Source organism: Sipha flava, unplaced genomic scaffold, assembly GCF_003268045.1.
Source record: "Sipha flava isolate LNK unplaced genomic scaffold, YSA_version1 276_pilon_pilon, whole genome shotgun sequence".
Lineage (NCBI taxonomy): Eukaryota > Metazoa > Arthropoda > Insecta > Hemiptera > Aphididae > Sipha > Sipha flava.
Genome location: NW_020272941.1, coordinates 1,008 through 16,707, shown reverse-complemented (window position 1 = coordinate 16,707; position 15,700 = coordinate 1,008). Strand labels below are relative to the sequence as shown.

At 29.9% G+C, this 15,700-nt stretch overlaps 1 protein-coding gene across 2 annotated transcripts; it reads left to right on the top strand.

Moving 5' to 3' along the window:
- Positions 1-115: 115 nt before the first annotated feature.
- LOC112685422 (trafficking protein particle complex subunit 10) lies at positions 116-7,928 on the top strand. 2 transcript variants are annotated; one of them, XM_025557287.1, is made up of 19 exons: positions 120-462; positions 531-751; positions 914-1,107; positions 1,169-1,367; positions 1,431-1,542; positions 1,612-1,799; positions 1,937-2,143; positions 2,234-2,419; positions 2,481-2,716; positions 2,783-2,889; positions 4,629-4,956; positions 5,024-5,147; positions 5,370-5,588; positions 5,648-5,839; positions 5,910-6,161; positions 6,483-6,659; positions 6,726-6,918; positions 7,480-7,614; positions 7,763-7,928. In XM_025557287.1, exons 1-19 carry the CDS (start codon positions 390-392, stop codon positions 7,858-7,860), a joined length of 3,441 nt encoding a protein of 1,146 aa, XP_025413072.1. In that variant the 5' UTR covers positions 120-389; the 3' UTR covers positions 7,861-7,928. The 2 variants fall into 2 exon arrangements, with proteins under 2 accessions (XP_025413073.1, XP_025413072.1); XM_025557288.1 differs by lacking the exons at positions 6,726-6,918; positions 7,480-7,614; positions 7,763-7,928 and adding an exon at positions 6,242-6,288 and having other exon boundaries at positions 116-462; positions 6,483-6,575.
- Positions 7,929-15,700: the final 7,772 nt, after the last annotated feature.

Genomic DNA, 15,700 nt, shown 5'->3' with positions numbered 1-15,700 from the left:
TAACATTTTTACACATCGATTACGACTGGCCAGTGTTTTTAATCTGTGTCACATTTTATTGATAACGACTTGGACGACGATAATAATAATATAATAATTCTGGGTTGAGAAGGTTCTACGCGTCGGAATAATTAAAAAAAAAAAAAAAACAAATAAAAATCATCCAATCAGTCCTGCACTGTCTTACCGAATGTTTTGATTTGTTGAATCGTCGTAAGGTAGTGTCACTTGGTCGCGATTTGCGAGCCACAACCGTCGTCGATGTCGTCGTGGTGTAAGTGTTGGTGTTAGCTTGCCCGTCGCAGCTAACCGCGTACTCCCCTCGAAGGGGTCAAATAGTCCCCGTGGATTATGATGTCGTCGTGCCCGGTGAATCGAGTGGTCGAGAAATGATGTCCGCTGCGAACCCTGTTAGAGGTGTCGATACGCTCCGGATATCTGACCACAAACCTCTGATTACATGTAAGCACACGTTTAAATGTCTCACGCCTGTCAATCGTCCCACTGAAATTGGTGTTTTGCTGTTTCAGATGCCGGTGATAAAGAACTGTTTGAGAACCTGAAAGTTGTGCTTAGCCAGTCGCTCAGCCAGGAGTCAATAGAATGGAGGCGTCAGTACGGTAGACCCATGAAAATGATCACACTGTCCACAGAATTTGTGCCATTCAACAAAGATGCTGTAGCCGAGCAGATCAGCAGTAGAAATCTGGTTAGCCGTCCTATTATGCACACATTTTGGACACAGTGTCTGGTGAGAAATATTGAAGACTTGGAGTACTTGTATCCCATTATTTTTTCTTTAGCCTGTAAAATAATCATATTGATGAAATTAACATGTTTCTGTTCCATCAACTTATTGAAACCTGCACTTAATTGATGTTTATTAATATTAAAATTTACTACATTATTGCAGGACATGGAAGTGTATAAATCACTGTTAAGAGATGAAATTGACAAATGGATGAATGAAATGAACAAACACAATATAATTGATTGGGTAATAGTTGTAGTTGAAACATATGATCTGAGAAAACATAATAAGTTATTGCCTCGAACAACTGTCTTTGACAAGATCAAAAGCGATTTTGCTGAGAAAAAAGCTGATCGGTATTTGTGTTATATTTATTTCATCATGTAACATCAAATTAAATTATTCATTCTTATTTAGCTGTCTATCTGTAATAAATCCTCCTAAATCAGAAGTTAGGTGCGGTAGCAGTGCATGGCGAGCATTAATTACTAATGTTCGTCTTTTAATTTTGTCTGCATTTGATAGATTGTTTTTAAAGTATGAAGATAATATAAGAAATTATAGAGAACAAAGAAATGATCCTTCTTGGAGTTTTTGCAAATATTTCTTATACCAAGTATTTAACCCTTTTTTACAGTATATATTTTAAATTTAATAAATAATTAAATGATTTCCATAGGAAGAGTTAGCGTTTGCTCTTGAAATGCTTGGACTACACGATGAAGCTTTAATCCAGTATGATGAACTAGATGCCATGTTTACTCAATTTATATTGAACTCTCAAGTTGGAAGTAAACAAATTTAATTATTGTTTTTATGTTACTGAAGTAGTAAATTAACTTTTTTTATTCATTTTTTAGATGTTCCTCAATGGTTAACTAAATTCCAAGGGGCTTTAGAACGTTGGTCTGCTGTATTATTTATGGAAAATATAAGTCGAAAACAAAGGGAAGCTATTAAGAGTAGACAACTATCGCTTCTTGAATTCAGATGTTATTTGTTTTCACGTCAGGCGTCTTTATTGATGGCTGCATCCAAACCTTGGCATGTAAGTGTTATTTTTTGATTTTATTTTTTCTATCCTTATATTAAGCTCAGTTTTAATTATGATCCAAAAATTGTTTATTATATAGTATACTTGATTATTTAATTTAATATTTTTTAGCAATTCTTTTTGTATTATAGGTGGCTGAAAGAGCATTAATGTTCCTCCATCAATCTGTAAGTGATTTAAAAACATTAGAAATTGAATGTCCTCAAGGTTCAGTTGCATGCTGGGTTCTACAATGTTGTGCTCAAATATTAGTAATTTATAAATCTGTTAAAAAACCAGAACTTTTAGAAGAATGTTCTCATCATACAGCTCCTCTTCTATATTATTCTTTAAAAAAAGTATATTTATATATATGATAATTTAATTTTTACTATAAATCAATAATTAATATATACATTTTAATTATTAAATGTTTTTTTTTTTTTAAGTTATTTGAGTTAGGTGAGCTTTGTGGCCTACTACCAGGTAGTGTTCAAACTACTGAACAGCTTCATACTGTACAAGTATTATGTAGTGGAATGCAAAGTGGTCACGATTTGAGTGCAGCTACTGAATCTGTAGCCACACTTAAGACTACTCTCTCATCTTCTGAACATTTTAGTAAACATTATTTGGTACTGTACAATAGACTGTATGTCTAGTTATTATAATTTTAATATCTCAATTTATTTTTAGGATTTAGCTGAATTAGCCATTAGTACGTATAAACATAATAAATTAATGAGATGTGCACATAGTTTAGTTGGTTTACAACTAGCTAAATTCTACACTTTGTCAGGAGACACAACAAAGAGAACTATGTTTTTAGTTCAAGCCTTAAAATTATTCGAACAAGACAACTGGAAATTATTAATAGTACAAACAAATTTAGAATTAGTTAAATGTTTTAAAAAAATTGGCAATGTAGATCAGTAAGTTTATTAATTAATTGTTGTCTATTATTATTATGTAATTATTCGATTATATTTTGATTATAGGTTTGTAAAAACTTGTTTACAATTAGCTTCTTCGTCTGAATGTAATATGCAAGTTAGACAAGATCATTTTGATCAGATGTTAAGTATGATTCAAGATTCAAAAACGGGTAATATAAAATAATAAAAACTTATTGTACTCAAATAATATTCAATTTAACTCAAAATCAGAAATAATTATTAAGTACATTAATACCATTTATAATTATGTATAGCAAAACAAAATTCAATATTCATAAAAACCATTAAAAATATATAATAAAACTATAGTGATGCCATACACACTTTAATAACAGTGTGTTTATTAACAAGGAGTTAGTTATATAATTACCACCAAAAATTATTGTTTTCTAGTTATACTTATATCATCAGAATTCTTCATAATATAAAATTATTTACAAAAAAAAATAACCTTAACTAAACTAAAATGTTTCTACTTTTAAAAATTTTGGGGGAGGTCTGGACCCCTGAACCCTCCAGTTTTGGCCTTGTTGATATATATATATAAGATACTAACTACAATAATTGAGTTTTAATCAGAGAACTGTTCACTTTTACATTTTTACCCACAAACCATTATATAATTTTCATTGTCCATTTGGATGTTGGTATTTTTTAAATTCTTACTGAGTCATGTGTAGCGTTATCCATAGTAATCACAGAATTTTTATCTAATAAAGGCAATATTTTAATAAGCTAATCCAAAAAAAGATCACTTCAGTCCTACAGAAATATTAGTCTGATTCTTAATATAATAAACCATATTTTATAAAACCTTTATTTAAACTAATACTAATTGTAAACAGCCCATTTCCTATGCTACTTTCATTATTCTTTGAGCTTTTTTTATTCTATAGCACTGTTGAAACATATTTTTTTAATGCATTTATCAATATTGCCCTCTATTTCATTCACTTATACACTATTGTCTTTTACTCCTAAATATCTAGTAGAATTATTCTTACAAACGTTTTTTTATCTTATTAACTATGTCCGTTTGGTTTTTTTTTTTTAAATATCCAACACCTGAATCGAGATTCAACATCTTTAAACTTTCTATCTAAGTGTTAACCAAATTTTCGAAGTTGGTTATGAATACAAATTATATTGTATTTTAACTTAGTTAAAATAATATAAATTATGGATCATGTAGATTTTGTTGATTTTTTGTTTTTGTTTACTAGTCTTATATAATTTTAATCTCAAAATAAAAATGCAAAAAAAAATCTGAAAATCATCTCTTAACAGGAGATTGAAAAGTTTCTATACAATGTGAGGGGAAAAGGCAATATTCATTGTAAAGTATCTTATAATAGTCAGTTGTCTAACACGTTTTTGTGGTAATTGGATATCCCTAAAACACTATGTCGTGTAATTTTTAATTATGGCTTAGCTGTTTCAAATCACTAGTAGGAAAATAAAAATTATAAGATAAAACATGAGTGAATTTCAATGTTATTAAAGAATATTTGATTTAATTATAAATATAAAAAAATCTTTTAAATTTTTGTTTTTAAAAACTTTTTAAATAATATAAAATGTAAATGATGAAATATTAAAAAGGCTTACAAAAGAAATTTTCACAAACATGGAGGGAAATTGCCTTACAATTGTGTCAGAAATATTTATTATTTATAAATTATTTGAGAATATAGATTAACACAATTTCTAATAAAACCTTTTTTTGTTTTTTTTTTTCTCATTTAGTTTTTATGGTTATTTGTGATCACTTTTTTAAATTAAAATATCATACAGGCTACCTAAAGATATACATTTAAATATTTGCATTATTTGTAACACAGTTACAAAATTAATTTTTTATTTCAATATTTTATTTTTATGTTTTTAGAATATATATATCCAATAGACAATGTAATAGTATTAGATCAAATAGATGTAAAAAGCAATAACGAAAAAGATAATTATCCATCAATCGTGACATTGAAGTTTAATTGCAATCTCCCTAAAACTATTATATGTCCAAAAATTGCCATTTCTGTGGTTGTTGGCTCAGCTATGAAAAAAATGAAAAACAAATTTAACCATGTGAGAAGTTCATATAGCTATGATATAAAGAAAGGCAATATTTTGCCTATGGCTTACAATCATATTTATCAACAAGATGGCCACTTTGCCTCTACTGGTATCACTTGTTTAAATCAAAAATCATACTTGAGGTAAACAATGGTATATTTGGTTGTTATTATTTTATGGTTCTTTTGTATTTATTTAAATTATAAATAGACGCCAAGATAGTCAAAGGAGAAAACCATTAACGAATTATAACAAAAATAATTTTCATGATATTATTTCTGCAAGTAATGTAGCGGTTGTTCCTGGAATGAATATTATTGATCTAACACTAAATGTAAATATTAACGTTCGTTATTGACATTGATAATTATATTAATACTGACAGATGTATTTATTTTTATCAAACTACAATATTAACTAATATTCTGATCTAAAAACAAAATAGTAGTTGTATGGTAATAAAATAAAATATAATATTCAAATCATTCATAATTTTTGAATTATATTCTTCTTATGAAAATTATTTTTAATTTTTGAATATCAATAATATTTTTAGAACTCAAAGAACATAGAATCAGGAATTTATTTTTTGGATAAATTGTCTGTGAAGTTAGAGCCTCGTTTAGAGCTATTGACTAACATACCTTTTGGTCTTATGTTTGCATTAAAAAATGTTAACTCAACTGCTCATCTTGATATACATGATAAATGTTTATTTGCTGGTATTGAAGAAATTGCAACATTATCTCTTCAGTTTGGAACCAAATCAAAAAAAGTACTACATAATTTTTCTTTTATCATGCTCTTAAAATAATGTGCTTGTTTATTTTTTAGATTGTTGAAAAAATCAGATTACATTCCACTCCAGGGTTGACATTTTGTTTGGAAGATGAAACAGAATATAGTTCTGAAATGTATGTAAAATCTCCAATCTCAATAAACTCTAGTAATTCACTAACTTTACCAATTAAATTATTCGCTCAGTTACCATCTTTAAAAGATCATCCCAGAACAGCTCATCATAAGGTAACTTTTCTGTTTGTAAGATAATATTTTAGTGCTGATTGATATTAACTATATATATATATATTTTTAGTTATGGATAAAATGTGAAACGTCATCAGATGATGAAGATATAATTTGTATTTCTATAGACTTTAGTCTTCCATTAACTATTACTCATCGGTTACATACTTGTCGTTATCGTAAATTTGTTGGTGTAAACATTGCTTGCCATACTGATTGGTCATTAGCTTTGTGCAAACCAGAGATAATTGGTATTAGTCAATTGCCTATTAATTCTATTGTCAAATTAACTTCGTTGAATTCAACATTGGATTCCATAACTGTAAGTATTAAAAAATATTCACAAAGTTAGTGAATTATTTTCTTTTATCGTTGGGTTAAACATTAGGAGTTTAAATTTAGGCAGAAGATTGCATGCTGCGGACTTGAAGAATTGTTCCTTTTCGGAGGTATTTACCTCTTCATAATTGCACATTTTTCTTAAACTATGTAATATATCTGTAGTATTTTTTTTAAATTAATTGATTTTAATTAAACCAACTTTTAAATTACTTAATTACTTAACCTTTTGAAATTATATTAGTTTTGTGAATTCTAAATAAATTATATTTTTATTAATTAATCTCAAAAACTTATTTTTTAGCACTTAAGAAATGGTGAAGTTATTGGATACTTGTGGGAAATTGATTTGTCGTCAACAGATACAATAGGAAATTTAGCCGAATCATTAGTATTTAATTTTCATACAAAGTATTCATCACCTAAAAAACCAGAATGTTTTCATGATTTAAACTTGGAATTTACAGTCAATGATTATAAAGTAAATATCAATTATTATTTAAATTTTGTTTTAAATGTGTATATAATTTTTTTGTGTGTTGGATAGACTTTAATGTTAATTGATAGTGGAGTTGAAATGGCTGGTAAAAGTGGAGAATTCTGTCGTATGAATACAGTGTGTTTATATACAGCAAATTTTAAAAGAACTGAACTACCAAATAGTGCCCCAAATGAAATATCATTCAAATACGAAATTGTTGTAGACAAAACTATGTGGGCAGTTTGTGGTCGTGGATCTGGTATAATATTATTTATTTTTAAACAATTAAAATAATAGTTATATTGAGGAACTTCGATAACTAATATCGGTCCAAAGCAAAAATAAATTTGAGCTATCGAAAATTTAACTTACAAAAAGCTTCAATAACTCAAATCGGTGGGGGACAAAAAAAAATTTGAGTTATTAAAAATATTTTATAATTTTATTTATTTATTTATACTATGTATAATACATGTATGTATGTATTACAATTTTCAAAAAAGTATTCTATAGTAAAATAAATATGTAAATAATAAAGAAAACAGTAAATAAAGTAGCACTATTTTTGGAAAAAATTACAAATATTTTTGTTTTTTATTATATGATGAGGAAGTATCTGTATATGTTTCAATCAGGTTGAGCATGAAAAAAATTTCTTCTTTAATTTTTGGTTCAAAAATTTATTTACGTAACACCTGTAAACCATATAATACCTGGACAAGAATAGTGTTATCGAGGTTTTTCTGTATTTTATATTAACAAATTTATAAACAATGTTAAACTGAAACATTCTTATTATGTATTTATTGTTTTTTTTTAGATGTCATTACATTTGCTCCAAATTCAGTGACACAGAGTATTTCTGTTGAAGTCATGCCACTGATGAGTGGATATTTACCTATACCAACATTAAATATTTTTCGTTACTATCCATCCAATTCTCGTCACAATACTGGTAATATAATAGTAATTGTTATTAATTTTAATTAAATTTATTGCTTTGGATCTACAATAATATATCAATGTCTATACGATAAAACAATAAAACAAAATTGTTATCATAATATTTTTACTGTGCCTTATAAAATTCATTTATTTTACAGAATCTAAAATGGTACCATTTTCATCTGGTCAAGTATACAATGCTAGTAAAGGTGTCCAAACACATGTATTACCTCGTGTTACAACTGACACTTCCTAAAAATTAAATAATTATTTTTATATTCATGCATTTTATTGCTTATGTCGGTTATATATATATATATTTAAACTATAATTTTATATACTTATAAAATATTTATTTTATTATTCTTGTTGCCATTGTTTAAAATATATAATATATATTTAACTATACAGGGTTGATAATGCATTGTATTATGTATTATTGTTATATATGTTATATTGTTTTCTTTACTTTTTCATTTTTTATACAAAATATTTTATCTGTGTATTATGTTAGTAAAATATAAATAATAATAATAATGTCTAGTATTTAAAATAAAAAATCAAGTTATATAGTTTTAATAAAATATTCCCGGTCTTAGTGGCACACTCTTTTTCTCGCTTCCTTTTTCTAGAGCTGTCCCTCACAGAGCTTGTCTCTCACGTTCCATGTTCCTTTTGGTGACTAACACGTCTATCCAGGGGCGCAACTAGGACTGGTATTGTGGGGGGGGGTTGTGAATTTAGAAAAAAATAAGGATTTTCTGTAGGTGTTTGGTAGCGATAAGGAAGTAAGTGTAAGTTAGGTTTATGAGTAAAATATTAAAATTAAAAATTAAACTGTTTAACTTCTATTTCATATTGTGATACCACAAAAAAGTATTAAACAATTGATTATAGAAAAATCATAGTAGCAATGTTATTGATGATTTAAAGTTGAACGGAACGTTACAAAACATTCCATATTGTCGTGTTATTATTATCAATTATAATACAAATAATATTCATATTTCATATCAATCAGCCGTTTTGTGCCTTCAAGATAAATCATTTTATTTCCTACGTAGAATTTGTAAAAACCTCAGAAAAATTTGGGGGGGGGTCATAACCCGCCAACCACCTATTAGTTGCGCTACTGCGTTTGTCGTGAAGCTGATGACGACTGTCCAGTTCGACGGATTGTTCAGTAGGAGATAGTGAGACAGTCCGGTACACACTCACACTGCCCATAGCGGCCCTGCGCCAGACAGCTGTTATCACCATAGGCGCAATTTGGGGGACTTGGGTGTGCTTAGCACCCCCAAATGTGTTTATGTTAATTTACATTTAAATACTCATACCTCATTATGTATAGAATAACGTAATAGTTTTTGAGTTTTTTTGCTGTAGGGTAAAAGTTTCTAGCTACATTACTTTTGGGATTATGACTAAATAACTAAAATTTGAAATATAAAAGTCATATTAACTGCATATTTTTACCATTTTAGGATAGTTTTTTTCTCACATCTAGAAAAACTATTAAGATTTAAAAAAATGACCTATCTAAAGTACCACCGCATGCCAATTTAAAATCTAAAAAAGGTCCAAGAAAAAACTTTTGGACGAGTATTTGTATCCGAAAAAGTGTTTAACAAATAAAATATAAACATCATTATAAAACCATAATATCCTTCACTTCAGTCAAAATTTAAAAGTATAAAAGTAATCATGTGATAAAACATTTGTGTTTACAGACAGGTAATACGCGTAATAAAAATATAAAATCAAAGCGAACAATTTAAATTTAGAAATATTCATATATTTACCAAATATTTTAGTAACTGTTGAATTGTATGGTTTGCGGGTGTCTATAATCATTAAAGAACATGAAAAAGATAGAAGGACTTCAGCATTTTCAGTTTTTTCATTGAAATTGCGTCCCTGGTTATCACCTCGATGCCCTTGTTGACAGTGGCGGTTTTGTGAAGCTACAAGGAGAGGAGGCAAAAATATTTTGCATTTACTTAAAATTTGCATACATATCCCATTTATTTTTTTCTAATGCTTGATACACGAGAAGTAATTTTAATTTCCATAAACTTTATACCACAATGGCATAATATAATAATATAGGTATCAATAAAAAAATTAAAACAAAAATTATTTTTTATTCAAACTCGATTAACAGTCAAACTTCTATAGAAGCAAACATTTTTGTAAAAAGTAAACAGTATTGACATAAAATTATCGCCAAAACGATTTTTAATAAACAATTTTCTCATTCATATTTTTAGTTTTTACACGGGTCAAGGGGGGGTCCACCTATCACCACTCCCTCCAGTAAAAACGCTACTGCTTGTCGTTCATAGGGCAGGTCGAGGACTGCCTCATCTGAACTCTATGCAAACATTTTTTTTATTTTTTTTTTATTAAATATTAATTCAATAATTATTTTTGTACACGCGTTTGTAGTGTATATGTTTGATCTGCGTATATATATACTAATTTATGCTGCTAACCAATAAAAATCATAAAAATCGTGAACCGCAACAATCCGTATTGTTATCGTAACAACCGGAGTCGTCGAGATCCGTCCGAGATTGTGTTGAACATTAAAAAATTCAAAGCACGCAGGAGCGCCGCAGTCTTGAATTTTAATAACTAAATCATATCGAGACGGTTGGGCGCCAGTTCGGTACCGTTGTATCTCAGATGACATCGTGCAGCAAAAGATGGACGCATCGTCGCCAACATTTCCCGCCGATGTTGATCTGTCACAGATATTGCAGTCGTTGGCGGCCGACAACGATTTCGGGTTTGGCATGGCGCGTCGAAACGACGTGGAAACGGTGCTCGAGGTCCAAAAAGATGGTCAAGGAGAGGCTGCTGACGAAATGGACGCGATCGGCGACCAAGACGATATCGGTGACCGGCGCACAGTGGGAGGAATTGCATTTCTAGCTGGCCAAAAATTTAGCACCTATCAAACAAAGTTCGACACTCACAAATAAATATTTTTTTTATTGATTTAATATGCACAAACATTTTCTTACTTTAATTTTAATAACTTACTTCAATACTTATCTCGAGATAGATAACTGTTTAGAAAATACAGTTGAGGCAAGTAAACATTGAAATTATGAAGTTGGATAATATTACAAACAAAATAATTTTATTTTTTAACAATAAACATTTATGTAAGAAATTTAAAAAAAAAATGCATTATTTTCAACTATTTAATTTATCTGATACTTAATCGGATAACAAAAAAATTAATAAAAATAAAAAATTCAGAATAACTACTACTTATTTCACTGTTACAAGTTTCTATTTCTTTCTGTTCTGAGCTTTCGATATCAAGTAAATTAATGGCTTCTGGAGGTAATTTAGTTTTTGATTTGTTCAGTTGTGTTCTTAAACTTGTAATTAATAGATCAGATGACACTAATAAGAAATTAAAAAGATATGTGTTTGTATAAATACGTTATGATTTTAGAGAATGATGTACTCTGAATCGATTATAGTTTTTATTACTTGCCTCTTGGGCATCTTCCTTTGACTTTCCCTTGCCTCTAAAGTGGAATTATTTCGCTTATAATAATATTTTCAGGTTATCATCTATCTTTAACTAACTGAACTCTATCATACGAAGGATATATATCAGCCTCATGTTTTTTAGTACCTAATCTAGTTTTGTGATACGAATTTTTAGTCATGCGAGTATTAATGATAAATACTACATCCTTATCATCTGTTTAAGAACTATATTTATTTTTCGCTTCATTTTTATAAAATTTTCTCATCTTTATCACACGTTGATAAGAATACTCGGTTGCGTGGGAAACAAGATTGAATGCAGCACGTTTTTCTTCAACATACAATGTCAATTTTACTGCACAGATTCATTTATATGATAAAGTTATTTCTCTCAAGTTTTTTTATTTGTCTGCGCTTAGAACGATCACTTGACTTTAAAAAAGATTAACGTGTCCTATCAGAACTTGTAAAAGGTTCATACGATTCTTAACATTTTTTCAATAAAAGAATTTTAAATTCTAAATCCAATCACATCATTTTTTTTTAAAAAAATTTAGTCAAAAAGTGATTTGAGTCTAACTATTTCTTATTTAACTTACTACTAAATTCTTCAACTTTTTTTAATACATTAATCAAATTTCTCATTGCCTTCTAAACTCCCACTTTTCTCCCAGCCAATGAGTTTTATAAGTACTTATTGCGTTTCGTGATTCATAAGTACTTGATGCAAAAACATTATTTTTCAAAACTTCGAATAAACAGCGATTTTTTACGTTGCTTCTTTCATCTAAAAAAATATATTTATTTCAATAAGGGGCAAATTGGGGCAACTTATAAATGTCATATTTCAAAGTGTATATATATAAGCTTAAACTAAAAAAAATTTCACACCTCTAAGAGCCTCTAAAAAAATTGTCTATAAAATGAAAATTAAATAAATTTGAATTTCTTTAAATTCATGATATCTATGAATTTTTATTACGACATTTTAATTAATAAATAGTACTTAGAACAAATGTAACTTAATTATTTCTATTGGTTAATCTATTTTTGATTTAGCAAAAAAACAATTAGATTTTTACTTATAAAATAACGACAATGGACAAACTAAAATGAAAACTGCGAATAACAAGCGATTACCATATGATACGCTAAATTCAATAATCTTTCAGTATTTTACCTACTCCTATCAGTTCATTAATCAACAATTATTACATAATGTGATATATTTACCATCGTCATATCAGTGGCAACAAATATTCCTGGTTGTAATCGTTAATCACCATACCTAAATTTTCTATTTTTGGCCAGCTAGAAATGCAATTCCTCCCACTGTGCGTGGCATACAGAAGACCGTACCCAATGTCGGAATGGCAAAAGTGCCACCTTGAACGACCGAGTTTCGGGTATTTGTTTATAATAAAGTTATTTATAAATTACTTGGATTACCTAATAATTATCAACGATAATTTTGAATATTCTCAGGAAAATTATAGTAATACCTACTAATATAATGTGTATAAGAACAAAAATGTAATTCATGTTTATTACACATAACAAATGTTATTTATGAGTTCAATATATATTCTCTAGAACATGGTCTTTTATTTTTTATTTCATATTTTTTTTCGTACGAGTAGTTTACTATTCCATCATTCAACATTACATTAATTAAATCATCAGGCATAGTGGCGAATGACATTAGTACAATATTTTAATATTTTGATACGAATTTCACACCAGAAATAAATAAATCATAAAATAAAAACCAACCAATAACAATGATAACAAAATTGCGTTGAACGCACCAACGCGAAAAGCAATGACGATTACGATGATCCATATTAAAATGAAATAATAAATACGATCGCGAGACAGGTCTCATAGCACAATGATAATTCTTACTCAATAACCTTTTCCCCCGGTACACCGTGCCTTGAAAAACGAGACGCTGCAACGCGTCCTCTCATAATATTAATTTTTATATTTGTATTTGGATGTTTATAGAATTAACCACTACGCTACAACGGACGACAATTCGCGTGCACGGTCCGCAACTAATATATTTATATTATAATATATAATATAATATAAATGGGAGGGGGTGAAGGGAGGGGAAGTGCCCCCTCTGATATTTTTTTTGAGAAATAAAGGTATAATTTTGCCTCCCAAATAATCCAAAAGTACAAATAGCATCTTTTATTAATGAACTCTTATGGGTATTATTTAAAAATATTGGTACCTAGTACCTGCTACATACAATTTATGTTTATCTAAACCATAAAAAGAGTTAAACGACTTATGTAAAATCAAACAATTAGATATAGTGTATAAAATACATACAATAAAAATATGTTTTAACTGGTGAGGGGGAGGGGTGTCGGGGTTTTGGTAATAATAAATATATTATATTGCCACCCCCTAGATTTTTTCCCAGTTACGCCACTGGCTTCTCGTATGAGCGGCTACAAATTAGCCGCTGGAAGCTGTCGTTGTCGGGATTCCATGCTCCCAGGGGACTCGACAATGAATGGCACCACAGCCACCTCCACCACGTGCTGAGCTGCCATCTCCAAGCGAAGCTCCTCGTACTTTGCCTTCTTTTCGGCTGCCGCTGACTGGAACGCCGCCATCCTGTTTTCGAAGACGACGGTCGCATCTACAATGTAGATTTTCGGCATGCAGTAATTGGTAACGTGGGCTAAACTTTCTGTGATGTACCCACATCGCCTACACCTGCGGTCACCGACCCTCCACGACGAGGCCCCATTTAGCGGTACGAGGTTGAGGCGGGCACGGTGGACAAACCGCCAGTCCGCGAATCGCATGAAGTCGCCGTTCCTCAAAAAGTGGTGAGAGGTGGAGTGTGCTCCTACGCACTCCATCGCTCGCCCCTGGTCTGGTTTGTCGACGAAGACGTCGCTGCGCTGAGTCCTCTTGCCGTCCCGTATCGTTTTCATCACTTTTCGCCTCTGTTTCGCCCTCATCGTGGAACCGCCGTGTTGGATGGAGGGGCACGGGTCTAAGCCCCAGCCAACCCCTCCAGCCGCTTCAACGCGTTGCGCGCTCTTGTCCAAACGTTGAACATGCCGGAGCCACGGGTCTCCCTAAACGCGCCCTCGCATTCTCCGGAAAGGAATTCAGCGACCTCTGTTTTGGTCGGTTGACGGCCGATTTTCCTTTTAGCTGTTTCGGTCACGTGTTCATTTGCTTCGGTGGAGACTCGGGTGTCCGGCAATGTCATGAGTTTGAAGAACAAGTACTACACTTTGATCTTAGCCAAAAGGCCGAGAAACGATTAACGGTTCACGTATTTCAACCTTTATAAAATAAAAAACTCAAACTCGAAAAAAATAGCTCGTAATTCTAGCGATGGTCGCAGAGAAAAATCGATGTTTTTTTTAAAAACCATATTTACTTAATAACATTTATGAGCATTTTTCAATAACATTAAATCATTTACAACGATTTACTGAAGTATTTGGATCGTAAATAGATCGAAACACAACTGTTTCATTGCAACAGCGTAAAAACGCTATCTATCGCTAACAAAGAGCGCCACATATATCGCACGTCAGTGCACATTATCGTATAACCATTGTCAAGTGTACCACTAGATCGCTAAGTACCTACTACATTATGCAAGAATAGTTACTATAGGTACGTACAGAAACAATACGTTGATTTTAGTTCTCGTTTTCAAAATTTGAAGAAAAAAAATTCGTATTTTGGTTTCTATTATGGTTATAGGATTATTTCCAGTATTAATGAAATTATTATCAAAAATGATTGAAGAAGCTAACAATTTATCATACAGTTAATGTTCGAATTGACAAAAATAAATTGTTGTACCTAAATAAAAACAATGAGACAGATAATTTATGCCCAATGTTATTTGTCTTTTTCTATTTGCATTTGTTAAATCATTTCATTCATACAAATTAAATTGTTTATCATTTCTGCTAAGAGTATATGAGTATTAATATTAATATAAAATAAATAAAAAACTAAACCTTTTTTAACGCACTTCTTTTATCGCCATTGAGAAGTATTTATAAATATTATTTATTGCTGTAAGACATAATTTTTAATATTTCATCCATATTTAAAATAACAATACATTGTTATATTTGTACATGGTTGTATTCTAACATATGCTGTAGCCTAATAATTTTAGAAAAAATCGTTTGGAACTTAAATGAGAGTGTATAAAAACTATTACAACTTTAACAGACCTCAGTATTCCATTGGTTAATGTTTTAAAATAAATTGTTGTAAATAAAAAAACATTTAAATTTAATTATATTTTTGGCGGCATACTGCGACGGGAGCAACAATGAGACAGATAATCTATGTCCAATGTTACTCGTATTATTCTATTTATGTTGTAATGGACACTAACGTGGACCTATTTATAATTTATTTATTTACTCGGATTAAATGGGTGCCAATTTGTAGTCGTACTGACTATAAATAGTTGACCAGGATTTGGTGTTATGATAATTTTATAAATTTATTGATATGACATAATTGAGAGAATTTACAATGTTTTAATAATTTTATATAATATTGAACATAATAAA

Excerpts from the sequence above, each read along its gene's own strand:
- LOC112685422 (XM_025557287.1), top strand. The coding sequence starts at position 390 with ATGATGTCCGCTGCGAACCCTGTTAGAGGTGTCGATACGCTCCGGATA. Across the intron at positions 1,800-1,936 it reads CTGCATCCAAACCTTGGCAT|GTGGCTGAAAGAGCATTAAT; the intron begins GTAAGTGTTATT and ends TTTGTATTATAG. Across the intron at positions 6,919-7,479 it reads AGTTTGTGGTCGTGGATCTG|ATGTCATTACATTTGCTCCA; the intron begins GTATAATATTAT and ends GTTTTTTTTTAG.